This window comes from Kockiozyma suomiensis (genome assembly GCF_038497685.1).
Source record: "Kockiozyma suomiensis strain NRRL Y-17356 unplaced genomic scaffold V2V93scaffold_1, whole genome shotgun sequence".
NCBI classification, from domain to species: Eukaryota; Fungi; Ascomycota; class Lipomycetes; order Lipomycetales; family Lipomycetaceae; genus Kockiozyma; species Kockiozyma suomiensis.
In genome coordinates this window covers 1,017,141-1,043,959 of record NW_027117664.1, presented here as the reverse complement: position 1 = coordinate 1,043,959, position 26,819 = coordinate 1,017,141, and the positions used below count along the sequence as shown (strand labels likewise).

At 44.6% G+C, this 26,819-nt stretch overlaps 13 protein-coding genes across 13 annotated transcripts; 5 read left to right on the top strand and 8 right to left on the bottom strand.

Moving 5' to 3' along the window:
- Window positions 1-152: 152 nt before the first annotated feature.
- Window positions 153-3,294, bottom strand: V2V93DRAFT_22668 (uncharacterized protein). Its single transcript, XM_066907059.1, has 7 exons — window positions 3,195-3,294; window positions 2,724-3,121; window positions 2,571-2,662; window positions 2,382-2,513; window positions 1,334-2,322; window positions 1,021-1,273; window positions 153-968 (listed from the first exon to the last, which is right to left on the bottom strand). Exons 2-7 carry the CDS (start codon window positions 2,836-2,838, stop codon window positions 294-296), a joined length of 2,256 nt encoding a protein of 751 aa, XP_066768705.1. The 5' UTR covers window positions 2,839-3,121; window positions 3,195-3,294; the 3' UTR covers window positions 153-293.
- On the top strand, window positions 3,224-4,757 carry V2V93DRAFT_362899 (semialdehyde dehydrogenase). The gene is made up of 3 exons (XM_066908466.1): window positions 3,224-3,377; window positions 3,465-3,722; window positions 3,800-4,757. The coding sequence occupies exons 1-3, from the start codon at window positions 3,356-3,358 to the stop codon at window positions 4,612-4,614; spliced, it is 1,095 nt and encodes a 364-aa protein (XP_066768704.1). The 5' UTR covers window positions 3,224-3,355; the 3' UTR covers window positions 4,615-4,757.
- Window positions 4,650-8,752, bottom strand: V2V93DRAFT_362894 (chitin synthase-domain-containing protein). Its single transcript, XM_066908465.1, has 3 exons — window positions 8,674-8,752; window positions 5,173-8,549; window positions 4,650-5,113 (listed from the first exon to the last, which is right to left on the bottom strand). The coding sequence occupies exons 2-3, from the start codon at window positions 8,546-8,548 to the stop codon at window positions 4,890-4,892; spliced, it is 3,600 nt and encodes a 1,199-aa protein (XP_066768703.1). The 5' UTR covers window position 8,549; window positions 8,674-8,752; the 3' UTR covers window positions 4,650-4,889.
- Window positions 8,753-9,333: 581 nt separating this feature from the next.
- V2V93DRAFT_320068 (uncharacterized protein) lies at window positions 9,334-11,181 on the bottom strand (the record flags this gene model as incomplete). Its single annotated transcript, XM_066907297.1, has 2 exons — window positions 9,334-10,329; window positions 10,582-11,181. 2 exons carry the CDS (start codon window positions 11,179-11,181, stop codon window positions 9,334-9,336), a joined length of 1,596 nt encoding a protein of 531 aa, XP_066768702.1.
- Window positions 11,182-11,381: 200 nt separating this feature from the next.
- On the top strand, window positions 11,382-13,151 carry V2V93DRAFT_362890 (thioredoxin-like protein). The gene is made up of 3 exons (XM_066908464.1): window positions 11,382-11,777; window positions 11,845-11,941; window positions 12,015-13,151. The coding sequence occupies exons 1-3, from the start codon at window positions 11,643-11,645 to the stop codon at window positions 12,890-12,892; spliced, it is 1,110 nt and encodes a 369-aa protein (XP_066768701.1). The 5' UTR covers window positions 11,382-11,642; the 3' UTR covers window positions 12,893-13,151.
- Window positions 13,038-14,127, bottom strand: V2V93DRAFT_362888 (uncharacterized protein). Its single transcript, XM_066908463.1, has 3 exons — window positions 13,368-14,127; window positions 13,265-13,307; window positions 13,038-13,198 (listed from the first exon to the last, which is right to left on the bottom strand). The coding sequence occupies exons 1-3, from the start codon at window positions 13,929-13,931 to the stop codon at window positions 13,140-13,142; spliced, it is 666 nt and encodes a 221-aa protein (XP_066768700.1). The 5' UTR covers window positions 13,932-14,127; the 3' UTR covers window positions 13,038-13,139.
- V2V93DRAFT_341860 (P-loop containing nucleoside triphosphate hydrolase protein) lies at window positions 14,106-15,873 on the top strand. The gene is made up of 2 exons (XM_066907819.1): window positions 14,106-14,213; window positions 14,277-15,873. Exons 1-2 carry the CDS (start codon window positions 14,211-14,213, stop codon window positions 15,738-15,740), a joined length of 1,467 nt encoding a protein of 488 aa, XP_066768699.1. The 5' UTR covers window positions 14,106-14,210; the 3' UTR covers window positions 15,741-15,873.
- On the bottom strand, window positions 15,824-17,266 carry V2V93DRAFT_362885 (uncharacterized protein). Its single transcript, XM_066908462.1, has one exon. It carries the CDS (start codon window positions 17,120-17,122, stop codon window positions 16,136-16,138), a length of 987 nt encoding a protein of 328 aa, XP_066768698.1. The 5' UTR covers window positions 17,123-17,266; the 3' UTR covers window positions 15,824-16,135.
- Window positions 17,267-17,349: 83 nt separating this feature from the next.
- Window positions 17,350-19,832, top strand: V2V93DRAFT_362884 (clasp N terminal-domain-containing protein). Its single transcript, XM_066908461.1, has 4 exons — window positions 17,350-17,495; window positions 17,558-17,622; window positions 17,681-18,135; window positions 18,197-19,832. The coding sequence occupies exons 1-4, from the start codon at window positions 17,441-17,443 to the stop codon at window positions 19,533-19,535; spliced, it is 1,914 nt and encodes a 637-aa protein (XP_066768697.1). The 5' UTR covers window positions 17,350-17,440; the 3' UTR covers window positions 19,536-19,832.
- Window positions 19,705-21,774, bottom strand: V2V93DRAFT_362882 (protein-tyrosine phosphatase-like protein). The gene is made up of 2 exons (XM_066908460.1): window positions 21,174-21,774; window positions 19,705-21,096 (listed from the first exon to the last, which is right to left on the bottom strand). Exons 1-2 carry the CDS (start codon window positions 21,436-21,438, stop codon window positions 19,940-19,942), a joined length of 1,422 nt encoding a protein of 473 aa, XP_066768696.1. The 5' UTR covers window positions 21,439-21,774; the 3' UTR covers window positions 19,705-19,939.
- A 110-nt stretch (window positions 21,775-21,884) lies between these two features.
- Window positions 21,885-23,239, top strand: V2V93DRAFT_330785 (ribosomal protein L1/ribosomal biogenesis protein). The gene is made up of 2 exons (XM_066907652.1): window positions 21,885-22,291; window positions 22,361-23,239. Exons 1-2 carry the CDS (start codon window positions 21,933-21,935, stop codon window positions 23,052-23,054), a joined length of 1,053 nt encoding a protein of 350 aa, XP_066768695.1. The 5' UTR covers window positions 21,885-21,932; the 3' UTR covers window positions 23,055-23,239.
- Window positions 23,240-23,804: 565 nt separating this feature from the next.
- Window positions 23,805-25,304, bottom strand: V2V93DRAFT_320143 (nucleotide-diphospho-sugar transferase; the record flags this gene model as incomplete). Its single annotated transcript, XM_066907304.1, has 3 exons — window positions 23,805-24,134; window positions 24,188-25,079; window positions 25,135-25,304. 3 exons carry the CDS (start codon window positions 25,302-25,304, stop codon window positions 23,805-23,807), a joined length of 1,392 nt encoding a protein of 463 aa, XP_066768694.1.
- Window positions 25,305-25,435: 131 nt separating this feature from the next.
- On the bottom strand, window positions 25,436-26,562 carry V2V93DRAFT_362878 (Prp19/Pso4-like-domain-containing protein). Its single transcript, XM_066908459.1, has 4 exons — window positions 26,415-26,562; window positions 26,300-26,344; window positions 26,135-26,239; window positions 25,436-26,053 (listed from the first exon to the last, which is right to left on the bottom strand). Exons 1-4 carry the CDS (start codon window positions 26,425-26,427, stop codon window positions 25,812-25,814), a joined length of 405 nt encoding a protein of 134 aa, XP_066768693.1. The 5' UTR covers window positions 26,428-26,562; the 3' UTR covers window positions 25,436-25,811.
- Window positions 26,563-26,819: the final 257 nt, after the last annotated feature.

The window sequence follows — 26,819 nt, the reverse complement described above, 5'->3', positions numbered from 1 at the left end:
ATAATCGGTGATCTGACTTTGCAACCAAATAACCTATATTAGCCCACTTCACACTTCTTGCATGAGCCAGCAGGAGTTGATACAAATTACCAAGAAATGAGAAGATCGTCTACGAGAGGCAACTGACGGCTGTGTCGGATTAAAAAGCAGACAGTCGGAGTTTAGATTATAAAATCAAAAAAAGTCCATTTGATTTTTTAGGGCTAGCCAATTAGTCAATTCAAAACATATATGCAGGAGTACTAATATGTTAAAAATCCACAAATGCACAAATGACCTCTAACCTCTAACCTCTAACTTAAACGAAATACCACCTTTCCTTTCTTCCCCTTTGACACTGCAGCTCCGGGAAATAACTCATCAGGTTGCTTGTCCTTGGGCGTTGCAGCCGCCGACTGGGCCCAGCCACTCACGTTTGAAGATGACGAAGCAGCAGAAGACGACGAAGATCCGACTGCAGGATACTTCTTAACAGGAGCCGGTTTTGGCAAAGTCGGGAAATCTTTCAAGTTATTTTTAACTGGAGTCATTTTTATTGGGTATCTCGTTGGACGACTTGTAGCGTCTGGTTTCTGCGTCGCAAACGTGATCTTCTGCGGCGCTGAACTTGGTGCGGTAGTCGGCACCCAAGTATTTGAAATCACGGCCGACGCAGACTGTGGTTCGGCCATTGGTAAGGCAAGCTTTGGAGATTGAGGTTGTCTCGAAGAAGCCATTGGAAGTGTTATATGACTACTAGACATTTGCGTGGTAAGGGACGACAAAGACGGCATGTTTGTGAGATTCATTTTCGCTCTGCCAGCCGTTGAGGAAGACGAGCTAGACCCGGATGAAGCCCATGCAGCACCATTGATGGGACGTTTCGAACTGCCCAGCGGCCGCGCGGATGTTGTCTGCGCTGGCGTAGTCTTTCGAGAGGAGGAGGGCTGTCCGTTAGTTGAAGGCCGCAGCGCAGGAAAATCGTCATTCTAGTCAATCGTCAGCGACATGAAGATTTCGTTTCATGTTCTCAGAACTCACCCTTGTCCTCCATTCATTCAAAGCAGCAAGGAGCTCACTATTCTTTCCTTCAGTGAACAATTCGGCAAATTCATGGATCAGCAGTGTAACCTCGTTTATGTCAGTCTTAAATAAATCGACATAGCCGATCACGACGTCTTTGGCCAAAACAGATCCCTTGGCAAAATCTGAATTCAAATTCAAAAAGTTTTGGTACTGTGGCGAATTTCTGTCGATATGCTGCGCTGCTCGTTCATCCAGCCTCTGTCGGCGGCTGTGAGTGTTCGGTATTAGTATTCGATCACCTATATGATAGTTAACAAATGACACTTACAAGCTGTCAATGCTGGACTCGGAATCGTCGTTATGCGAACCTGAAGCTGTCTGCTTCAAGCCAGAATTATGGCCTCGATGCCTACTGTCCTCGACGTGGTCCCCAGCATGATCCCAATTTATGGCAGAGGCATTTGGCTGGCCAAAATCAGTCGAGAGCTGTACTCCAAATCCAGACGATCGTGCATTAGCTTGTGCGTGATTTCCTCTTTGTGTATCTCGATTGTTCTGACTACTGCCGCCTCCATTTCTCCGGGAATTACTTGATCCACTCGGTGCTGAGCTACCGGGACGACTGCGGGTACCAGGAACTGGCTCCATAAAATATAAACTCGCATCAATAGCTCTGGCTGAACGACTAGTACCATACACACTCGGATGCTCCGAAATCTGATGAGCTTGAAGATCAATCTCATTATCAAATACAACAAACTTCTTTTCCAGGCATGACGACGCCGGGCACAAAAAGTGCGCATTGCGGAAATGGCGCTCGAGGGAGTCATAATTTACAAAAAATTGGGACTCGCTATTGCCTACCAAACTTCGCTCGCAAATGTGGCATTTTTCGTGCTTTTCCCGGTTATGAACCCGTAGTTCATCCGCAGAGTAGAATCGTTGATGACAGAATGGGCATTCCGGGTGTCCCGTGAAGCCGTCTTCATCACCATACTTTTCATGTTTGTTGAGTTCCTTTTGGGTGTATAATTTATGCTCTTGGATGAAAACTTTCTTGTTATGAGTGCAAAGCGAGCACATCACCTTATGGTGATCATCTCCAACATGTCGTCGCAGCTCAGCCCAACCCGAGCACACAACCGAGCATTTTTTTTCTGGGCAATTGAATCTTAGCAGTTTTTTTGTGTATTCCATTATTTCACGTCGGTCAAAATCTATGCCCAGTTTCGGATCAGAGCAGGCGATGTCACCTTCTGAATAATCCTCATATTTTTTAGATTTGTCAATTGTGAATATTATGCGAGGCTGAATTGTCTATATTATACAGGTTAGGCCATTATTGTATGCGAGGTGTATATTATTTTTGAACTTACTCGGCAGTGTACGCATGCGTTCGTCTTGTACAGCGCGCGCATTCTGAGAGCGCAGACATGGCAAGATCGATGATTGCATGGCGAAATCGCGCTATATTTGACTGGTTCAGCGCAAATAAAGCATACCTCTGACTATATTGCATTATCAGCGATGAACTAATGAGCGCGTATCTCAATAGCTAAACGTACACTCTCACCGGGCTCTGCCGGCTCTGACGATTCCATGAGTTCATTATTATCAGACTCTTTCTGCAACGCGTCAACAGTTCCTTTATCTCCAGCTAAAAAAAGTCATATTAATAAATGAACAAATAAACCAGTAGTAGACGCGCGAAGATGTACCTAAAAACTTATCGACCTTTTTCTTGCTATGACTTTTTGGGCCGCCATTTCCTCTATTTCTAGACCCCTTCGACTCACTCTTCGCCACAGGTGTAGATGCAACTGTAGCACTCATTTTGAGTAGTATCTAGAAACTGTTCCAGAATTTTGATTGCCAGATGGCATACAATTGCTGGCACGCAGAGCAAGATATTCGATACAGCTCAGATAAAAAGAGTGTATATTAGGCTGCGGCAAGGTAAATTAGAACAACAGCGGCAGTTGCCGCAAAGGTCTATTCTTGGTCTACCTTTTCCACGTGTCTTCTCGTTTGAAGACAAAAGTACAAAGATTGTACAATTTCTGTTTGTTTGCTCGTCAATCAATTAGCGCTCTTTCTTCACCCTAGATTTAGTGTGCTTTGTCCTGAGTTAATTTGTAATTTGAAAGCGTTAATATATTATGGTAACTCTGCATCGGGAGAATACCTACAATTTTCGGGTATTATAATACCCAAATTAGACATACGCCCCCGCCTACAAAATTTCTTGGATGAGCAATTCTCGTTCAGATATCAGGCAAAAATTCAGTATTCATTATATTCCATATCCAATACAGAGACAGCTACGTAACCTAATTTATAAATAGACAGCATGGCGCCTACTAAGAAAGCAGGTACAGCATTCCGTACATATTGCTCTTGTTCATCAATCGAGAGTCTCAATTGCGCACTATGAGATGATATCTAATTTTTGATTATAGGTGTCCTCGGTGCAACCGGAAGTGTTGGGCAAAAATTCATTCTTCTTCTTTCGGAACATCCTGATTTCGAACTTTTCAAGCTAGGAGCTAGCACTCGCTCAGCCGGAAAGCCTTACAAGGAGGCCGTCACATGGAGACAAACCGCCACCATTCCGGAGTTGGCTCAAAGTCTCATCGTTGTCGACTGCAAGAGCAGCGAGTTCGCTGATTGCGATGTCGTATTCTCTGGTTTGGATGCTGACTATGCTGGCGAGATTGGTATGTGTCTGCATTTTTTTCAAGCGAGTTCGAGTTGCAGACAGGACGCTGACCGCTTGTGATTTTGCTATGTTTAGAGAAGGAGTTTTCAGAGGCAGGACTTGTCGTTATTTCCAATGCCAAAAACTACCGTCGCGTTCCAAATGTTCCTCTCGTAGTGCCATTGGTGAACACGTCTCATCTTGACATCATCGATCGCCGCCTCAAAGCAGCAGATGCCGCAAACCTTCCGAAGAGCAAGCGCGGCTATATCATTTGTAACTCCAACTGCTCCACTGCCGGACTCGTCGTCCCCCTCGGTGCTCTCATTGCTAAATTTGGCCCGATATCTACTGTCACTGTCACTACTCTTCAGGCGATTTCTGGTGCAGGGTTTTCTCCTGGTGTTCCTGGATTCGATATTCTTGACAACGTTATTCCTTATATCTCAGGAGAGGAGGAGAAGCTAGAATGGGAAACCAAGAAGATTCTCGGAGGAGTTGGCGAAAACGACACTTTTGTTCCTCTTTCAAATATGCAAGTGTCTGCTCAATGCAACCGTGTTGCAGTCACCGATGGTCATCTCGAATGTGTGTCCATCAAATTCGCCAGCGAAATCAAGCCTTCTATTGAAGAAGTCAAACAAGCTCTGCGGGATTTCCAATCAGAAGTGCAGACTCTGGGCTGTGCCTCTGCTCCCAAGCTGGCAATTCACGTTCTCGATGAGGCGGATCGGCCGCAGCCTCGTCTCGATCGCGACAGAGATAGCGGATACGCAGTCTCTGTTGGCAGAATCAGAGAAGATCCAGTTCTCGATTTCAAGTTCGTTGTTTTGTCGCACAACACCGTCATTGGTGCCGCTGGTTCTGGCATTCTGATAGCCGAAACCTTGCTTGGCCGTGGTTTACTGTAACTATTTCGTTACCGCCACCACTCATGCCATCTATCCAAAAGTATTCATATTGATTTAGAACGTAAACATAAAAGTTTTTTAAAGAATCTTTCAAAATTAAAGTACAAAGAACGCCAACAATAAAATCCCTCCACAAAAATAAATGCAAACTCAGTGCTAAACAAGAAGTCCAAACCACTCCACTTAGACCTCCTCAGTTTCATAAACTTATTTTCTTCATTATATCTTTTCCATCATAGCTTATCATCGTCACTATCCCCATCCTTAGAGCATGTCTATTCTGTAGGCCAGCGACCAGGACTCTGCGCGCGATGCCCATACGACTCGGTATTTTGCATCTGGCGGTCTTGTAATTGCATACGCTTTTCGGCCTCAAATTCTCGCCATTTTCGCATTTTGATGTGTGAAGAATCAAATTCACCTTCCGCTTCATCATGAGCCTTGTTCCCTCCCTGGACCTGTCTAGTATCACCCCAGGAAAAGTCGTCGAATTTCCAGTCTATTGTATTTCAATTAGTCACTTCAGCAAACAAAATACTCAACAAATGCAATACTCACAAGCATTAAGAGGAAGAAGAAAGTTCCAAATAGGTAGTGCTAACAGGTAAATTAACATCCACATAACGTAGCTCGTTCGATGTGCTGTAACAACCACCAAAACACCTGGCAATCCCAGAACCATAGCCAAGAGAACCAAAGATACCACAGGAACTGGCTTCCTAACGATCGCGATAACGATGACATAGGCAGTGAACGCAAGTGCAATAGGCAGTACAACTGTTCCAATCAGCTCAATGATGACTACAAACTGCATTGAGACGCAAAAGACACCACACAGGGTGTTAACCATAGCAAGTTCCATCAGATTGTGGACAGTTGAGTTGATCCAGCGACGCCGCTGAGATAGTAAAACGGCCATGGTGTCTGGTGCAACAGTTTTACATACTGCCTGCGGCACAAAAATTTGTTTTCGCTTTGGGAACGTTCGCAGCATCAACGTTGACAGATATCTATCTTCCCCAAGAAGAAGAAGATTTTTTTTATGAAGCGTATCAACAACGTTATCAGAGTATCGCTCGACAATATCAGGGTTGGCCAGAATTGGTACCCAATACCCATCTTCGCCTTTTGGCGCTTTCAGTCTATACATGCAGAAACAACCAGGAAGACAGGTGACACTACCAAAAGCAGACTCGAACGCCTTTGATAGATGATGCGAAACATAATACTCAAAAACCTGAATCATTGTAATCCAAGATTGCCTTTTGTTACCAATCTTAGTCTCGCCGCACAATCCCATAACTTCGGGATCATGGACCATACATGAAATCATATGGGTCAAAGAATCTGGGTAAATTTTGGTATCCGCATCAACCATAAGAATGATCTCATACATGTCGGGAGAGATACCCGTTATACGCCAGATTCCATTAAACATCTCATATTCGAGTTCAGTCATACGCTCGTCAAACATAACCTTCTGGAAGAGACTCATAACAATGATTTGGGAGTCACGCTTTCCTCTGTTACCAGGTTTTGCGAGCTCAGCTTCAGATGGAGTACCGCACTTGACTATAGTCAAGATGGGAACACGCTGTTGCTTAGAAGATTCCACGGTCTCGTCATCATAGGCATAGAAGCCAGCATAGACTTTGGCAAGATTGTGACGCTTGGATCCTGAAGCGACTGCGACGTACGAGAAGGCCTCAACTTCTTCGGGGGGCACCGCGAAATCTGTCATCATACTCAAGGCAATATCAGATGTAGTCATATCGTTGCCGGCACCGCGGACGAGACCATCACATACGATCATAATCAACTTATGAGAATTTGGATAGTCAGTTGTAGCAATAGAGTCCAGTGTCGTACGCATGCCTTCAATAGACTCAGTATATGCTGTGACCAAGCATACTGTATGGACAAGAGGATAGCCGAAAGGCTGATAATCTGCTGGCGGCTGCGGAACGACATTATCTTGGTAATAAGACACAACATTATTTGGTTCTATATCATCATCAACACCCAGATACTGAGACATTCGAACACTTTCGACATCGGCAGGTGCACCTTCACGGCCGCGGCTCATCTGATTGGATAGCGAGGCAGTCGAAGTAAAGCCACCAGAATGGTAAGCTGGAGAAGAAGCTCCTGCATTAATCGAACCTCCCGAAGAATAGATATTGCTAACTGAGTCCTCATTTCGCGCCGCATAAAGAGATCCGGGCACAATAAGATGAGACGTAGATGATTGCGCTTGGGATGCCATTGTAGTCGGCATGCCGCTTCTTTGACGAGAACGTGAGCGTTCTTGATGCGCATAGGGTGACGTGAAACGAGAAGTTCGAGGAAAAAACCTGCTGCTTCGATTGCCACCGCCGTTATTAAATGCATTGACAATATGAGGAGCAGGTCTGTACAAATCATCGGACCAATCTTCTATCTCAGCCATGCGCTTTCTCTCTGTAGCCGAGTATTTAACTCCAAGTCTCCACGAAAGAAACCAAGCAAAAATACAGGCAACAACAAACTTTATAATGATAATCAAAACGATAAAAGTCAAGGAAATGTAGAGCACAATTCGTGACGCGATGCAACCAATTGAGTCTGTATCCACAGATCCAATTTTGATTGTTTCGATCATGCAATTGGCAACGTGACGATCATCAGCAGAAGTCATTAGGCGCGTGATATCTGTTCCGCGAATAGCACCACTTTTAGACGCATTCTGGATCTCATAAAATCGATCAGTAGTAACATCAACGTCACTGGTATCGATCCAATCGAGCAAGTCCAGGTCTAAGACATAGCCACTATAGACAACAAGATTACGGCTTGCGTTGCGAATATCATCCCATGAAAGATAGACTTCAGCTGTGACGTCCAATCCGTAGTAAGCTTGGCGCGCGTCGGCGGAAGTGTGGCAAGCGTAGCCTCTGTAATATGGCCAAGTGAAATTTGGAGAGCTTGACCCATCCTGTGCTACAGTCTTACAAGGAAAATACCACGCCATGTTTCCGTCTGAATCATGGGGGATTTTGGAGTCATCTGTTGGGGTAAACAAGCCTTTGCAATGAGAGTTGACGTTTTGGAACATAAAAGACGCGTCTCTACCGCCAGCATCGGTAGGAGGGTAAAGAATATTAGCTCCTTCCGAGATACCGGCAGCGACTGGATGCTGAGAGCTAGTAAAATCGTATGCACGACCATTGATGATGAGGTAGCCAGTATTGATATGGTTAGACTGTAGTCGGAGGCCTGGAGCTTTGCATACGACCTCAGTGAATCCAAAAGTCTGAAAGCCGACAAGGGCTCCGATGATCAAAATAATAGAAAGTAGCCCTACTTTTTCACGCCAGGCTGACTGACGAGCTTTGGTCGGCATACCGCACCAGGTCATAACGATAGGCGGAGACCAGAAGGTGATGAGGGCACAGTAGATTTGCCAAAGAGAAGGCGGTTTATACTGGTTACCGCTTTGCAAACGCGGTTTGACAACAGAATTTGTTGTGCGGGACCGTTTTGGAGCCGATGAAGGCTTGTTCGCTAGATCGGCATCAGTGATGTTAGAAATTGGTGAACCTTTGCTGGACTGGTCCTCGTCGACGTCGTAGTAAAGATTTGCATCGTTGCTACCGCTTGCACGCGCTGCATCTTCAGGGTCATACGAATTGGGATCATTTCCGGTTGAAGAAGGCAGGACAGGCATATTTTGCTGAGCAGCATGTTGCGCATAGTAGTACGTAGGATGGTCTTTATTCAGACGCGAACGTTCAGGCTTAATTAGCGACCGTTTTCGCTGGAAGTCGCCGACGGAAGCTGAAGCAGGCATTTTACCCGAGGATCCACGCTCGAGATCTGATCTGTGGATAAGAGGAGCGGACGTGGAGCCAGTCATAGTGGCACGCAGACCACGGTCCGGAGTAGGCGGGTCCATTCTGAAAAAAGGTCAGCTTTGACGACAAGGTACGAGGCCAGGCTGCGGAGAACCATGTGAACTGACCTTAAATAAATGCCTCTCTTTACGAAAAGAGCAAATAAAAGAAGTAAGAGGTCACTTACAGGGAATCTTCAAGAGAATGCGAGTGGCGGAGGAGCAGGCAGAGAAGAAAAGCAGGGCAGTAAATAGCTAAAAACAGGGGTTGCAGAATATTGAGGGTTAGGTATTTTCCTTGTAAGCTCTGTTTAATTTATACTACTTTAGGATTAGAGGGCTATTCTTAGGTTCAGCCGCACGTGATAGGGCGCATCGGTCTGAACATTCGCAGGGAAGCAGTCGCCTTGTATCAATATTGAGTCCATAAACGCCAGAGTTTCAGTTATTTACTGTTGAGAATATATACTTGTGATCATGACTATTGATATCGTTAGCATTTAATTCGCGCTCAGAAACAAGACAAGTCACAAAAGCACTTACCGGAACACCATCGTATTCCGCTTCGCCAAATAGTTTAACATAGCGCCGTCGTCTCCGACGAGCCTTCACTTGCTGTGAGCCAAGCAGCCTTGAGCATAAAGTCACTATTCAGAAATTTAGTCAGACTGATAGAAATGCCATACTACTCACAAGCACTATCTACTTACAAGCTAAGAGTATGGCTACTACGACAGCAGCAACCGTAGGGACTACGATTTCCACACTCTCTCTAGATCTCAAAGCCTCATATGTGCAACTGGCACCTGGTCCTCCTGCTACCCAGCAATTCTGAAAAAAATTGTCAGTCATTGAGCGCAATGCGGATACTCTTCGAATCTTACCGGTTCTGCTAATGAATTCACATCAATCCAAATTGCTTCTGATCCCACCGTATCTTGTCGTAGTTTCTGTAGAACAGAGTTCTGAAGGGCAGTTCTCGGAACAGTGAATACTTCATTACTACCACTGCATGCACTGACAGAGTCGTAGTATGTTACTTCCTTTCTGGATAAAACGAAACTGTATGCACCTTTTGAGATGCGACATGCGGCTCTGTACTTTGCGTAGCAGTTTGTAACTTCCCATCCTTTTTCTGCAAGTCTTGCGCATCTTGTGGGTGCTGAAGACACATCACTGATATTTAATAAGTCAGCCGGTTGATCGTCGGACCATGACCACTTAGAGCCCGCAAGATTCTTCGTCACATAATCGATAATGTCGTCTTCGTCTTTTCCGGTAGCGTTCAACATCGGGCTAAACCCACATTTTATGTATTGCCGCACGGCGTCTACCGAAAATCTGCTCTCACTTGTGTCACTTGCTAATAAAAACGAAGGTGAAACAACGTTATCTGTCGAGGTAATGTCCACTAGATAAGTGTCTCTTCTGATGGAACACACAGGAGAAGTAGACGATTGTAATTGCGCCGACGAAAAGGCAGAGGAATACTTAACTGCTCTCTCCCCGGTGTATGGAATCTCCGCGCTACTGAAGATAGTGGTTTTGTCACCCTCGATGTCATACTCTTCATCCGAAACTTCAACCTCTCCAAAGGAGAATAAGATACGGTAAAAATTGCGGAACAAAACGTTGTCAAGCAACGGCCAGCCAGTTGAAGACATTCCTGTAGAATTCCATGTGGAAGACTGTTGTCGATCTATTGCGAGAAGTCCTGGCGTATACGCATAACCATCTAAGACGAACTCTATCTTTTCTGACAACTTCAAAAAGGACTCTGAAGGATAAGCTAATGGAGCCGATGAAGTCATGCTTGCCGAATTTTCAATAGCGGAAGATATCTGCTCATCATCTCTTCTGATGAGCGACATCAGTGAGGCCGACATACTTGCTGGACTTGTCGAGACTAAAGGCGCAGATGATATCCTTGTTGCAACAGCACTCCCGCTCGCGCCAAGAGTTGGGTTAACAGTAGGACTTGGAAAGGTGCCGGTTGACGACTGGGAAGACAACGTGCGGGATGACGATGTGGAGCTGCCGACAAGGCTGACTCGAGACGCGGCATTGCTACTTGTGGTCAATGTTGCGCTCGGCACGAAGCTCTCAGATATGACTGCAGCGTTAGGCGCATAATCAGGCTCTATCGCATTGCGCAAATTAAGAGTGACAATAACTGTTTTTGCATTCAAATTGTCGTCTGTCGTCAAAATCCATTGCTCTTTGACTATATCAAGTAAGAATTCTTCAAACAACAGAGTCAAGTTGCAAAGATATACAGAGTCGTTGTAATAAAATATGGCTGCTTCTTCGGTGCCACCGTGGTTGAGTTCGAATACTGTGTGATTGCCGTTCCTATCTCTCTCTTGTTCATGCTGGACTCCATCAATAAAGGGACACACCTGCCACCGGCTTTTTTTATCATTCCAATAGAGATCTAAAAAAAAACGGCTTGCTCCCCATGAAACAAGATCAGTAAAACTTGCAAGAACATCATATGTATAGTTGAGAGGCTCCAGGAGAACCGTGTTGAGATTGATAGCTGGATATATAAGTTGATCCATAGAAACATTCAGCGTCAGATCACGCTGAGAGCGGATAGCATATATATCTGTGCTAGATGTAGACGGCCACTGCAGAGCGGCTGTAAGCTGATACACAGCAGCTAAAAATAAAGCAATTAGCAGCTGTCCTTTCATTTGAATTCTTGGTTCATTGGGTGCTGGTCACTGTGTATCAGAAAAACGCAGCATATACGCAGCTCTGACTTAAACCTGTCCATCATAAAGTCCCGTGAAATTATAGTCATTTGACTGGGTGGATGACACTATATGGCTGTTTCGGATTAGTAATATCGTCATCTTATGACATGTGCAATGATTTATATTCGATTTATATTAAGGTGTGAGTTTTAATGATAACATTATTGATTGTTTGCTGGATAGAATTATCTTCAGTTTTGCTATTGTGTGCGGGAGTCTGAATCAGCTCACAGATCAACTCCTCCACGCGTCGAACTTCACACGTAGCCGATTCTCAAGCTTATATAGCCTCACCCGGAACCCTCTTCTCTTCGCAATCCCAACACTCTCACTCTACTTTCTGACGATCTCCTCCTTCCCAGCTGCTGTTGGCAAATAGGTGTGCGATTGCAATACATATGAATTTCTTAAAAAATCTATTGCTGTCTCTGGCCGTCATCGCCGTCTCGGTGACGGCTAGCAACGTCGTCGAGGTCAATGACAAGAACTTTGATAGCGTAGTTGTCAACAGTGGAACACCGACTCTTGTCGAGGTATGTCTTGTGATAGCTTACGTTCATATTGCTGGATCATATTTGTTCTTATACTGATACTCAATAGTTCTACGCGTCATGGTGTGGCCACTGCAAGCACATGGCTCCGATCTACGAGGAACTGGCTGATTCTTACGCTAGCAAAAAAACCAAAATTCAAATTGGTATGATTTGAAAACTATCACTATCCGATTTCGCTCTTAATTTTTTTGACTGATCGCTAACTCATTCCTATAGTTAAAATTGACGGTGACAAAAACCGCAAAGCTAGCAAAAAGTACGGAATCGAAGGCTTCCCCACATTTAAGTTCTTCGACGGAAAGGGTGGGGAGCCCATTCCATACGAGAAGGGTCGTAATATTGATTCTTTTCAAGAGTTCGTCAATGAAAAAACTGGTCTCAAAACTACGAAGCGCAAGGCGCCTCCTTCTGATGTCGTGATGGTAAAGGATGCTGATTTTCATAAGATTGTCCGTGACCCTTCCAAGGATGTGCTTGTTGCGTTCACCGCAGCCTGGTGTGGTCACTGCAAAGCCATGGCGCCTGCTTATGAAAAAGTCGCAAGTATTTTTGCAAACGACAAGGATATAGTGATCGCTAAAGTAGACACCACTCATGCAGAGTCGCAATACATTCATAAAGATTTTGACGTTCAGGGCTTCCCTACTATCAAATTCTTCCCTAAGGGATCTGATGCAGTCATTGATTATCAACTGGGCCGCACAGTTGATGAGTTTGTTGACTTTATTAATCAACATACCGGCACACATCGAACAGCAGACGGTGGTCTTGATTCTACTGCTGGCGTTAGTGACCAGTTTGACGCTGCCATTGCCTCACTTCAGACTGACCCCGAAAAGGCTATTGAGCTCGCAAAGGAAGTAGCCTCGGCGGCATTCCCATACGCGGCATACTACCGCAAGGTGATTGAAAAGGTTGCCGGTAATGGTGAACAATACTTGAAAAAGGAAATTACAAGACTGGGGAACATCTTCAAGAAGGGAGCTATGATCCGCGGAAATGCTGATCAGTTTCAGATCAGACTGAACATTCTGGCAGATGTGGAACAAAAGTATTCTTCAGTAGCGGGAGCACCTGTCAAGGATGAGTTATAAGTGAACTCATAGTAGCCTATCATAGGTGAACTTTGAATTTGATAGGTGCAGGAAAAGCTTTTGTCGATTAAATAGATTAAGATAAATTGCAGTTACGAGGGGATTTAATTAGGTGCTGAATTTGCGGAAAGGAGTGTGTCGTAGTCTGGGATTGGTAATGATGCACAAAGTTATATATTGGCGGGAGGTATAACAAAATCATTTTTTTATGTGTATTTTGAATCGGTAAATGCAAATATTATTGTTTTTATGAACCTGATTTGATTTTCCGTTCCAATTCGTCGATTCTCCTTGACATGCTATCCACTATTTAATAAGTAGTCAGTACTGCAAGGTTTAAGCTATTAGACTTCGTTTTTGCAATAAACTCACTCTTCAAGTCCAGTTCTTTAGAAGTCTTGGTGTAATCGTTGGACTGTGTCATATGAACGTTAGAACCTCGATACACTATCTCAATTAGCTGTTGTAGTCATACCAAATTATCTAATATGCTTTGCATTTCATCTTGCAGTCCACGAGTTTGCAAAATCGCAACGGGCGCTGAAGAATCTTTGCCCTTAGTAGCCTCTCTTGCTTTCGCTGCTCTAGCTGCTGCCACTGATTGAATGCGTAGCTCTGACTCAGGTTCAGCCGTGACAAAGCCAGACTCGTCATCGTCTATCCCATCCTGAGATCCTACTTCTTCCATACCAAATCCCAAAGACGATTGTTGCGCCTCGCTAGAACTTGCGTCGGTGAGTTGACTGAGATTTTCCGTCCCATGTGAGAGTTCGGTCATAGACAAGGAGTCCTCAGAAGACGCGTTTTCTGCCAGTGGCAGATTCTGAACGTCTGAAAGTGCATCCTCAAATAGTTCTCCCTCGTTACTAAGTCCAGTTTCTAACAGAGTAGATGTCTCTTCAGATTCATCTTTGAGCACTATCGAGTCGGAATCTTCTGGTGCGCTGGTGCTGTTTGGTTTAATCTCCTCTGTAGCCACGCTCTCGTCTGTGGATGCAGGTTGGCTAGGTAATATCTGGTTTGTAGTATCCTCAGGCATAAGAATATTAATGGAATAAAAATTATAAAAAAGATCTGAGGAAAAATATCAGTCTCTGCGCTTTGGTGTTCCAAATATTGTGATTTCACGACGAATATTTTATTGTGAGAAGCAAAGATCTTGAAGTTTACGTCATATCGAAATCTCTTCTCCCAATCAGTTTTAACTTCTTAAAAAATATCTTCGCATTCTGAAGCTGAATATTTTACCAATTCCAACGAAAAAGTAGCGACTTCTATTTGGTTTTCGAATCACCTTTAGTCAAACTACTAAAATACTATGGTACATATATATATATAATTTTCTGCTGTAAGACGACACAGCACTAATTCATCGCTATCGCAGGTTCAAAAGACATTCCATCACGCCAACGGCCTCGGCCACGCTATCATAAATGCCCGAAACAAGACTCGACGTGGACAGCGAGCGCTGCCAGACGGAACCACTGACTCTAGCCGAGAAGAAAGACAGCCAGGATGGGTGCGCTTACAGTCTGTGACTCAGGAACGAGATCTCGATGAATTTTTAAATACAGCAGAGCTTGCCGGTACAGATTTCACAGCAACCAAGCTAAACATTAAAATTTTACATCAAGATCAAACAAATCCTTTTCTGCTCACAGATGAGCAGCAACAGGAAGTGAACGAACGCCAGCGCTCAAACAGGAGACGTCTCACTGTTCCTCGACGGCCTTATTGGGACTCTAGCACGACACCAGGCGAGCTTGATAAGGCTGAGCGAATGGCTTTTCTGGAATGGCGGCGTGGACTAGCCGAACTTGAGGAACAGCACGATCTTTTGCTCACACCATTTGAACGTAATATTGAAGTTTGGCGTCAGCTGTGGCGAGTTGTCGAGCGATCGTCCGTCGTCGTTCAGATCTGTGATGCGCGTGAACCTCTGTTTTATCGCTCGCAAGACCTGGCCGTTTATATTCGCGAGCTGGCATTTAACGAAAAGAAAGACAAAAGAAATCTACTACTGATAAACAAGGCAGACATGCTGAGCGTGAGACAGCGACGATTATGGGCTCGCTATTTCAAGCGCGAACAAATAAAATTTGCATTTTTCTCAGCCGTAATGGCAAGTCTGGAAGACTCACTTGCCGTCATGAGACTTAATGATGAGATTAACGAGGAGCTGCAAAAAGAACAGGATGAAGATGACGTGACTGCTGATGACATTAATGTTTTGTCGGTCGACCAGCTTGAAGATCTCTTTCTCAAAACCGCCCCGCCACCAGAATCTGAGACTGACAAAATATACATCGGACTAGTTGGATATCCCAATGTCGGAAAGTCATCCACAATCAATGCTTTACTTGGAGCAAAGAAGGTTTCCGTTTCAGCTACTCCTGGAAAAACAAAACATTTCCAGACCATTCACTTAAGCGAGCGAGTTGTTCTTTGTGATTGTCCTGGTCTTGTTTTCCCCAACTTTGCGTCTACGAAAGCTGAGTTGGTATGCAATGGTGTCTTGCCCATTGATCAGATGCGGGAATATACTGGTCCAGCTGGATTAGTCGCCAAAAGAATTCCAAAAGCGCATTTAGAGCAGATTTATGGAATCAAAATTCAAACACGTCCTGAGATAGATGGAGGTACTGGAATTCCGAATGCAGATGAGCTCCTGGGAGCTTACGCAATTGCTCGAGGATTTATTCGGAGTAGTAAAGGAGGTCGCCCTGACGAATCGAAAGCTGCTAGAGTCATTCTAAAGGATTATGTCAAAGGAAAGTTGCTGTATTGTACACCACCGCCGGGACTTGATCCTGTAGAGTACAATAAGGAGACGTATGCTACGAATTAACATGAGCGTTTTGGATGAATATCGGTCTCGTCATTTTAATGCTGGCAAATCAACTGAATTGCTGCCACACTACGCATGCATTTATCGATTAATAAATTGTTGACTTCAAACTTCGAAAAGCCCACTAACAGACACATCAATCCGCCAAGAGATGTGCCGTAGAACCTCACAGACACTCACTAAATTGCGGAATCAATATGGACGTAAGTTGGATGCAGTAAATTTTTTAATTTTAATAATTGTAACAAAACAAAATCCAAGAAATCCTCATACGTTTCTCCAATCATCAAGAATGGCATGCTATCTGGACTCTAACATAACAACCTCATCAGATAATACGAAAAAACATATAAAAAGCCGAAAATTATAAATAGGATTAATTGATAACTCCCCGTCTACTCCGACTTCTCTTCAACGAGAACAATGGGCTCAGCCTCAACGACGGGTTCTGACGCCTCAGCCTCGAGCTCTGGCACCTTAACCGCATCAACAGGAGCAGTAGCCTCTGCAGCAAAGCTGGTAGGGGGCTCGACGATGAAAGCCACCGGGGGCTCAGCCAAAAGGTCACTGGCAGAGAAGATCGCGATGGGACCCTCGCCAAATGGGATCTCCTCGCCAGACTTGGATTTGAAAAGGCCGGCAGAACTGTATTGCTCGTAAAACTTGGAAGCTTCGTCGGCCGAAGGCTTCGCAAGTAATGGGAGTTCAGCTTCAGGAATAGCTTTCTTAATACTGACACTGTCCTTGGCAGAGACTTTTATGAACGAGAGATCAAGGTTATCAGCATACTCAGATAGACCACTGTCAGCAAGTAGCAAATTGACACGGTATTTAACCTCACCCTCCAAGTCCGAAGGAATACCAGACCATATCGAGGCCAGCAGACTAGATAATCTAGCATCTGCAACCTTCTTAGCCTTCTCCAAATCATCAGGAACAGGCCCCAAGGCAATGCGGTATAACACCTTCTTGCTGGTCTCGGTAGCTGAATCAGAATTAGCCTTCTCGAAAAAGTATGGCAGAGCATCGATAAGCTTAGCAGCCTTCTTCAGCTCAACAGCATCAAATGCATCAGAAAGAAACTCGATGTTCTCCTCGGGAAGTCCAATAGCCTCGCCGTAAGCGGCGGGTAACTCGCTGACCGATGAGGTCTCGTAGATCTTTGCAATCTTCTTGGACTGTTCCTCAAAGGCAAAAGGCTCGTTGGAGTAAGGCACTGTGCTCTTGCTATAGAAGTAGACACCGAGGGCGAGGGCAGGAAAAACGATGACGAGGGGATCAATGGAGCCAGAGCCGGCGGCCTTCGGGGCCGAGCTGGCAAAGCGACGACCGGCAGCAGCGCGTTGACGTAAGGTTGCTCTCAGAATTGATCGGGCGAACATTGCTGGATTGTGTGCTGTTGAAAGTGTACGTGAAGTGGCCTGTTCCGGTGTGAAAGGAGTTTCGCTGGAGAGTCGCTCGGAAACCCAACATCTGACTCCTGATTCGGCGTGTTCTAGTCCCCAGAATATATCTGAGGTTAGGGCTCAAAGGCATAACCGTCATAGCATTTGCTGGTGGTTGCCTGGGTGATACGCCGCCCAGCGTAAACAAGGCCGTAAACAACGACGAAGCTTCTCGTCTACCTGAACAGCTCGCGTGTTGTCTATTTCGCCGATCCACTTGCCCTCTCAGCCATAATACTTGTCTCATAGGAGGCCATGTCGCTCAGTGATGCTAAACTACTGCAAAGCGAGTTTAGCAAGCCAACTTTCGGTACGTCTTTCTGGTCTCAGTAGCGGCTGGATAGAAACTGACCTCGTTATTATCTTTTATAGATTACGACAAGCTCGTTAGCAAGCTTTCTGAAATTCGCCATGATTTGAAGCATCAACCTGTTGAGGTATAATATATTTTGTTTCTATCCTTAATTTCATTTTACCATACTGACGCTAGCAAAGATCAAAGCGGTTGATATCTTCTTTGATTACTTGGTAATAGGATCTTTTTATGACGATGTCCGAATCTCTCAATATTCGTTTGGCTGTCTTTGCCATCTCGTTAAACGTTTATATTTTCAAGAGCAGACCAAACTTCGTCGATATGCCAATCAGATTGTGCCGGTTCTGATTGAGAAGCTGGCAGAAAAAAATAAAGTACATGATGTCGCTCGCAAAGCCTTGACAGACTACTGGCGCGCATCCAGCATTGACGTGGAGCGTTGCATCCGCAAAGCAGGATTTTTGAATGATCGCGACGAGGTGCGAGAGCAGACGCTTAGATTCCTGTGCACATTACAAGAGACAGAGCCTAAGTTTGTTGTTCGCGGGTTACTTTTTGACATTGTGTCCGCTCTTAAAGATTCTAGCCCCAAGGTACAGGAGGCTTGCATACAGAGTCTGGTGATTTTGCACAGGTCAGTGGGAGAATGATATTTATTATCTGAGTACAGTCATGTTAACGGTAATATTGTCTAGAAATGCATCTCATCAAGCAATTATTGATCTCAAGGCTGAGATTGTAAACCAGCATATTCCTCCTGAGATCACTAAAGGATTATCAAATAAGTTAGGAGTTGAGATATTGCCGAAAGAAGACACAGAATCTTCGCAGAAAATGGCAAATGCAACTTCCACGCAGCGCTTACCTCGATCGCGAACCGTTGACATTACTAACCACTCCGCTGGCAACACTGGTTTAGCAGCTGGCTCAATTTCGACCTCCACGGTCATTATGCGGACACCACTCGCAGTACTTTCTGCCAAAAGTGATGAGAACAGAAACCTTCCTCTTTTTTCGACACCGTCAACTTCTCCTTCCCTTACATTAGCGCCTACACTTTCAGAATCTGTCTTGCTATATATCAAACAAATACCCGGCACTGTGATGGAAGATCTAAAACCTATTTACGTTGCTTCTGCTCGAGACCTTGAACAATTGATGGAAGGCATGGTTAGATGGTTTGATGGCAAGGAGACTGAAGCCAACTGGGCCGAAAGGCAAAAGAGCATAGTAACACTACGCGAACTGGTTCGTGGAAACGCTGTTTCGGATTACATGGTAGAATTCATTACCTGCCTTAGATTTTTGGCGGATGGTATAATCAAAGCTGTCAGTTCACTGCGGACTACGCTTAGCACGCATGGATGCAAACTTGTCAGCGATCTCGCAAACATTACCGGCAGCGCAATCGATTCTTTTGCTGACAGTTTCACACAAACGCTTATCAAACTTTCGGCATCTACAAAAAAAATTGCAGGACAGAGCGCAAATGCTTCTCTTGTTGTACTGCTAGCTTACACTTCATTCCAGCATCGCATCGCGGTGCATGTTTGCGGAGCGTGCCGCGACAAGAACGCTTCTGCAAGACTATTTGGCGCTGGATGGCTGCAAGTTCTACTAATGGTACACGTCGATCAAAAGTTGTCTATGGAGGCAACCAACTGCATTGAGATATTTGAGTCAAGTATAAAGAGTTGCTTGGCTGACGCCAATCCGCACGTAAGAGAGTCTATGCGTGCGACTTACTGGGAATTTCAAGCTCTATGGCCTAACCGAGCATCAGCTCTTATTAATAATCTTGACCCTATGGCTCGGAAAGCTCTTGAGAAAGCTAATCCTAATTCTTCGAAAAACTCATCTTTGTCATCGGGGGCTGCCGAGAAGCCAGTTGCAGCAGCTGCCAGACCTAGAGTAAGCGCAGTTGCCAAAGCAATTATGGAAGCTAAACAAAAGCAGGAGGCTCAGGCTCAAATCCAGAAGCCAGCGCTACGTGGTCTTGATAAACCAGCCGTTAATATGACCAAATCGGTATAAATCCGAGTTTGGTATATTTGTATTTTAGATGTAAATGTCACTTGACATTTTTGTGTATTTTCTTGTATTTGCTGTTTTATAGCTGGTGATCATCAATACATTAATGAACAATGAAGATGTCAACTCAATGCGACGATCTGACAAGTACAGCTACAGATTTAATATTAGCTGTAGGCGAGCAAAACAGTTTTATTTGGAGACGATATGTATGATGCAAAATGCTCTCACAATATGAACATCTGTATGTCGAAAGGTATTAGAACACAAGAACTGTACAATCAAAGCCAACTCCCCCAGTTTCCCTTCATGAATATCACACACACTCCGATTACATAGCCAACTTAGAAAGAACAAAACCACATAAAAAAACAAGTTCCTCCCATTTAGTTAAGTACAAGTTTTTTTCACTCGGAAATTGAATCATGATCAAGGTCAGCTTCGCCAGGAGACTCAAAAAAGTCCCGATCGGGATTTCCAGAGTCTTGATGGGCCACATTCAATTCGTGCCTGCCATTTTGCAAATCAATTTCAGATTTGTTTTGAGTTCCAACTGGAAATTCCATCGGATGGCAGACAACCCAGTCAACTTCTATGCGATCAAATATTTTTCCACCACGTTTTTTGGTTCCTTTGAAACCGTCCATGTCTTCCCACTTGATGGAAAATGTGCCTCCGGTGTCATGATCTCCTTCGAAAAACACATTAAACCACGCATATGCGGTAGAACTTAGAAATGACAATCCAGCGGGACCGTAAATCTTCTTCTCCGCCGATATATTGATGTCAGCTGTCACATGTATATCTGCTCGCGGCCGCAGAACGACTTCAAAACCAGAAGAAGGCTTATGATAACCCATTTCTGGATCACGTACGCGATTATATTGAACCGATTTGAAGTTTCCAGATCGATGCAGAGATGCGTTTCTGTCGCGGTGACTCCGTTGGTGTAGGCTCCCTAGCGAGTCGGTCCTTCTGATGATAGACACTACTTCACTTTCTTCAGTCTCATTGTTTCCGTCGTCACCCGAAGACGATGACTGGTCGTCATTAGCGCCAAACCATAATCTGCCTGACTGATTCTGATTCACCTCTGATAAATCTTTATATTCAACATAATCATTCTTTCCAAATTGAAATAGTGTGACAACCTTTCTCCCGTGTTCTTTGAACCCACGTATCTGCACTTCAACACCTTTCACGGGATTAAGAATTCGGACTTCAGTCACGACGGCAGGTATTTCCCTATATTCTCGATTCGGGTCTCGAGACCATGTTTCAACATATGAAATCCATCTTCGCTGAGACAAAATTGAGACGCCCTCGCCGAATCCTGACCGCATACGGCGGGCGGTAAAATGGGCAAGTGCTTTCTGAGCCGTCCAACGGTGTTGAGCTATCAGATATGCACAGAATATTGTACCTGATCTGCCTTTCCCTGCTTTACAATGCAAAACAGCAACATTTTCTGGATGTTGAGAAAGAAATTTATGAAGAGAGGATATCACAGCCGGAAGCATCGCAAATGGAGGAGGATTGTGATCTGGGAAGGGAAAATGTGAGACTAAAGATATTATATATGTAAGTCTTCAAAAGATAATGCATATGAATTTAAAAAAAACGCAGAGTAATAGCACTTACCTCTATTAAAGAATTCTGAATCATCGTAGCCCGCCCCTTCTGCGCGAAATTCCCATATATGCCAATTTGAACCGTGCCTCAGCGAAAGTAGCTTGCGCAGATCAGCAAGTGAATTACGATACATGATCTTTGGAAACTCCGCAGTAGGCATCGAGCAGACAATGATGTTTTTTTCTAAATACGCGAGATCCAGATATGTGTCTGCGACTGGATCGTAATGCCGGGTTCGCGGGGACGCGATCGCAGAGCGAAGAAATTCGGCCATGTGTCTACTGCGCCCACGGAGGATCAAGGACAGGCAGCTCTATTCAGCCTTCAAAACTTGAAGGATATCCAACTACTTAGTGTACCAGAGCAAAGGCGCTGGGCGTAAATATTGTCAAAGCAGGTGCGATACCAACGATGCTGAAGGCTCTTAAATCAAACACTTTGTACCGTCGTCAGCAGCTGAGACACGCGCTAGATCCACAATTTTCGCGTATATCCCACAGCTCACTAGCTCGTAAGAAATCTTAAACAATCAGCTCAAATCGAATGAGTTATAGCCTAAATAGATTGCGTGAAGCGATTCTCCAGATCGTTGTTTGGATATCGATTTGTTGGCGACGAGATAATAGGCGCATCTGGACGCATTCTCCGGGTAACCCATTGAAAACTTTAAAATCCCAAACTCCCAAACTCCCAAAATTTTTCTGTTTTAACTTGGCAATAATTTTGCCGCTAGTCTACGAAACCACCTTTTCGCTATAAATCTGCAGAATGCCTTCAAAAAAAGACAAGACCAGCAAGAAGGCCGGAAAGAAGGCGTCTGCGGTTGTGAAGCCGGTGGCTGAAGATGCGGTATCTGACGGGATTTCTGGAGCGACTGAATTCTCTCTTGATCAGACGAAGAAGGCTTTGAAGGCGCTATTGAAGCACATGGAGAAAGCTGCAGAAGAAGAGAAAGCCAAGGCTGCCGCTGATGAGGATGATTCTTCAAAGCCTGGTAAGAAGCGGAAGCTGAATTTGCTATCTGACGACCCGTCAGATCCGTCAGAATCAGATAAGAAGGCAATGTATCTTGTCGTCAGTACCAAGAAATTCTTGAGCGATCGTTTAGTTATGAAGCCTAAGCGCATGTACGTAAAGAAACATGTCGTATAGCCAGCCTTTAGCAGCAAAATTACTGACTATAATTTCTATTATAGTACTGTTCCTCATCCAATTTACAACGCGGATAACACTTCAATCTGTTTACTTACCAAAGATCCGCAGCGTCTTTACAAAGATCTCTTCCTGCCCTCTGATCTTCCTGGAGATAGCGATGCCGTTATCTCTGAGTCCCTAGCCCGGATTATTGGTGTTTCTAAGCTCCGCAGCAAGTTCAAGACTTTTGAAGCTCGTCGCCAGCTGAGAGATAGCTACGATTTGTTCCTGGCCGATGACCGTATCGTGACTATGCTGCCTGCTGTTTTAGGGAAAACTTTCATTGGTGCAAAGAAAATGCCGATTCCTATCAGATTCTTAGGATCTGCCGGTCAGAAAAAGGAAGAAACTCAGAAAGTTGTTAAACAGCAATTGAGTAAGAAGAAACGTGCTGAAATCTCACCCGAAGAGGAAATTGCTCAGGAGAAGGAGAACGTCTCGGTTAAGAGAGTTAAGGCTGAGTTTGAGCGAACGCTAAAGTCTGCTATAGTCGTATTACCAGCAGGAGCCATCACGACTGTGAAAATTGGATACTCAAATCTCACGGCCGAGCAACTTGCTGAGAACGTTGACGCCATCGTCGAAGGGCTTGTGAAGAGTGTTATTAAGGGCGGATGGGATGGAATTCGCTCGCTGCATGTGAAGAGTAAGGACAGTGTCAGTCTGCCTATTTTTTTGACCAAGAGCTTAGAGTAGAGAGGCGACTTTTAATTTACGGGAGAGGGAGTAGTGCCTGGTACATGATTTTTGTTTTATGTATGATAGACTAAAAAAAGTTTTTCATTTGTTTCGAAATAGGAAATACGACGTAAGCTAGTTCATGGTCTGCTAATGGCGCTGGCATAGTTCCGAATACGACCTCGTAGAAACAATATTCTCACGATATCCATTAAGTTTAAAGATGATCAGGTTCATTAAAAAGGTCAATTCTATGTAAAATTATAAAATGGCAAGCATAACGTAAAGTTTTAGAGTAACTTCTGGCACATCACCCGATTCATGCAGTTTAAAATGATGAACAATCAAAAAAAAAAACTACAAAACGAACAAAATCAGATAAAAAAAGCATGCAAAACGTAATAAGAATACATATAGTCTAAAATCAAGCAGACTGATTGCAAATATACACCCGAAGTGAATATTATGTTCGGTAACAAAAAAATAACTCAACATAAAAAAGACGAGCAGTGTGAAAACAGATATATACCAATAAATACAGACAAAAAATAATGACAAAAAGAAAAACTGTCTATGGACTTCAAAACCGGGCGCATTAGTTCATCCAATAGGAAAATAAAAATATAAAAATTAAAAATGCACAGCAAGAGTATCGGTGTAGTGAACTGAACAAATTCTTGTCAAGAAACTAGAGCCAGTGACGTCGAAATACCTTGCATAAAATGAATTAAGAACCATGCGGAAACAAAATCGGGTAGATTAGTTTTTTCAAGCCCAGCCACCGACAGCATCAACCCAATAAGGCAAGCAGCTTCCATCCTTTCCCTCAACATCAACAATATCAGTATCGCACTTACAACGGCAGCCAACTCCGTTTTCACGTTCCATGTCCCAAGAATCCCAATATCTGTCTTCTTCGAGATCTCTTTTGCTTTGAGGATTACGGATATATGGTGTCCTTGGCAGCTGTTTACGAGGAGCATTTCCTGGACAGTGCTGAATGGTGGTATGACGATAGCCAATGTCACGGAAGTAATGAACCTGATCAGGTGCCAAAAAGATGCCGGCGGCAAGAGAATGGACAGGAGCATCACCCCACTATATATGAGTTAGAAAACAGTAACAGACTAAAATAAAAAAAAAATACATACTCTTTCATTCCAAAAACCACCACTACGATCAAGAAACTGGAAGAAATCCTCATACTGTTTGCTTCTGAAGAAATCGAGATTGGCTATTTCAAAATTACTCCAGAAATGGCAAAGGTTGTACTTCTCGCCATTCATTTTTTCGGGGTCAATGGGCTCCGGATCGCGCAACCGGAAATCATCATCAAAGCTCTTCTTCTTGTTGGCGTCTTCTACCTTCTTCTTTTCTGCCTCTTGTTCATCCTCCTTGTCAAGAAATACTTCCCACATGCCTTTCGAAGTAATATTACGCGACCGCTTAAAACCGGAAGCATATCGGAAAAGATTCGGAACTGTATCGATAAGCTCTTTAATTACAATTGTGAAGCCATAAACTTTTCCCTGCTCTTGCATGTATATAAAAGGGTCGTAAGTGATGTCGCAGAAATACTTGACGTCAGGCTCAACGCGCCAGTACCAATCATATTTAGCCAGCATTGGATGCTTGTAAAACTTGCCTGAGTAGAAGCGGCACATGTGGTGGTAAGAGGCCATGCCACCATACATGATGGCACGGTCGCCTTGAAGAGCGATACCCTCCGCGATTTCGTCCTCGTCAGCCCAATCAGGAAAATCCCAAAGATCAGGAGAGATGGTACCGAATTCTACTACCGAGTCTGTAATATTCTGAACACTCTCGCGGAAAGTAGAGTTGAAATCCTTATCGTTTAGAAATAGATAGGGATAATGGTACCAGCGGTTAAAATGACGCTCCATAGAACGCATAGAGTCTAGAACACCGGGCAATTCTTTGTTGCGAGCTAGGACAACGAGAACAGCATTAGCACGGGGTTTTGAGGTGTCAGGCTCCATACAGCCCACCGAAAAGGTAGGGTCAATTGCGTCGTTAATTGCTCTAGAGAAAATATCAGCGTCTAGAAGTAGGTAAACGTCGCAGACAAGGGACTTACCTTATGCTGGGTAAGCGGTTTTTCTGAAGGAATCCGGGATTAGCAGAGTTATTTGTTGGCCGCCAGCTAGGTAGAATGGCGAGAAAGAAGAAGAGTAGTGGGGGTAGGGCAACGAAGAGGATGAGAGGGACTGATATATTTGCACCGACGCGAACACGATAGTGGAGCATCCCGGCAACACCACGTTTACCGGCTAAATCTCGCCAGAAACGAGTCCAGGTATCGCGCGCACTTCGCACGAAGCGGCGGACGGCGGACATTATGGGGATGGGGTTGCAAGAAAGAAGAGATACTAGTTGTCAGGAGGGATCCTGCACAGGGCTGGCGAGGCGGTGCCGATATCTGGCAGGCCCTAACCTGCGTGCGGCAGCGAACGGCAGCCATTTGTAGGTCGCCACCTATTTTTCAGTCATGCTTAAAAAGCTCTGGGACTAAGCTGAAAGATTTTACTACTTAGTTAGCTCAGGACTAACTTTGCCGGCTTCGGTGGATTACCGGTTTTATTGAGATTTTCCAGCTTGGTCTTTACCGCGAAGCATCGGTAGCTTATATTTCTTAGATACAGCTGACAATAGCTCAATACAATTGTAAATAACTCAACTCCATTATAAACAATAAATCTGGACTCTCTCACACTAACCTACAGAATTCATTTCCGTTCAATCTTCTTGCCTCTCCTACCCGCTTAACTGCTCTAATTCCTTTACCGCGTCGTCCCGCTCCTTAGTCAACCGCGCGACCACCCGCACAGCTGCATCATGGTAATACAAAGCAGTGCTGAGGTCTTGTCGCGTCTTCAGCAGCTCTTGCCGCAGCGATAGCGTCTCGAGTGCCAACGCATCCCATTCATTCTGAAACGTCTGCATGAGAGACGGAATGCTGGCCTGCGCCGGGGTCCGCGCAACAGGTGTAGCTGGTTCTGTCCATTCATTAATACTGTATCCTCAAAAAAAGTTGTTGTACGCATTCCAGCAGACAACTTGGTAAAGTTCACACTGACCTTTGATCTCAATAACCTCCTCCATTGTAAGTGGCTCATTTGTCACTGGATCAACGCCATGTTCCGACACGTATGCCTGGAGCAGCGATTTCTCAAACGGGATCCCTGCAGCAGTTTGTTAGAGTCAACTCATCGCACTCGAAACAAAAATCATAGAAAGCGCACCGCTTTTGGGAGAGATCACGGCTACCTTGGGGGCAATTCCAGATACTGCAAGAATGCGGTCAGCTTAAATATTTATCTGTAAGCAACTACCACATCAATCGACATAATCACGTACTTCCACACAGCATTGTTTTCTGTGCTTATCTCTGTTCGAACTGCTTGCCGCGCAGGATCCTGGTCTGTCTCTAATTAAGCAACAGCGAAACATGTGAATCTCTAAACTTTTCTTGCATATCCGCGCAAACCCTTTGCGCACCAGTCACTCACTTAAAAACGCATCCTGCTGTCGTCTCTTCTCTTCTCTTTTTCTTCTTCACACTGGTGCTAGTTTTTTTCTCCGTCGTCTTGTGCCCCCTTCCAGAGTCCTCTTTGGTGCGCTTCTTATTTCAAACCTGAGTGGTGAGATACAAGCCTTTGTTCCAGACCTTGCCCCAAGGTCGTCTGTCTGCGGGTGGACGAGGACCACTCAGGCTGAGAGCAACGCCAAACCTGGTCGTTAGGGGTGTATTGCGGTGTGAGA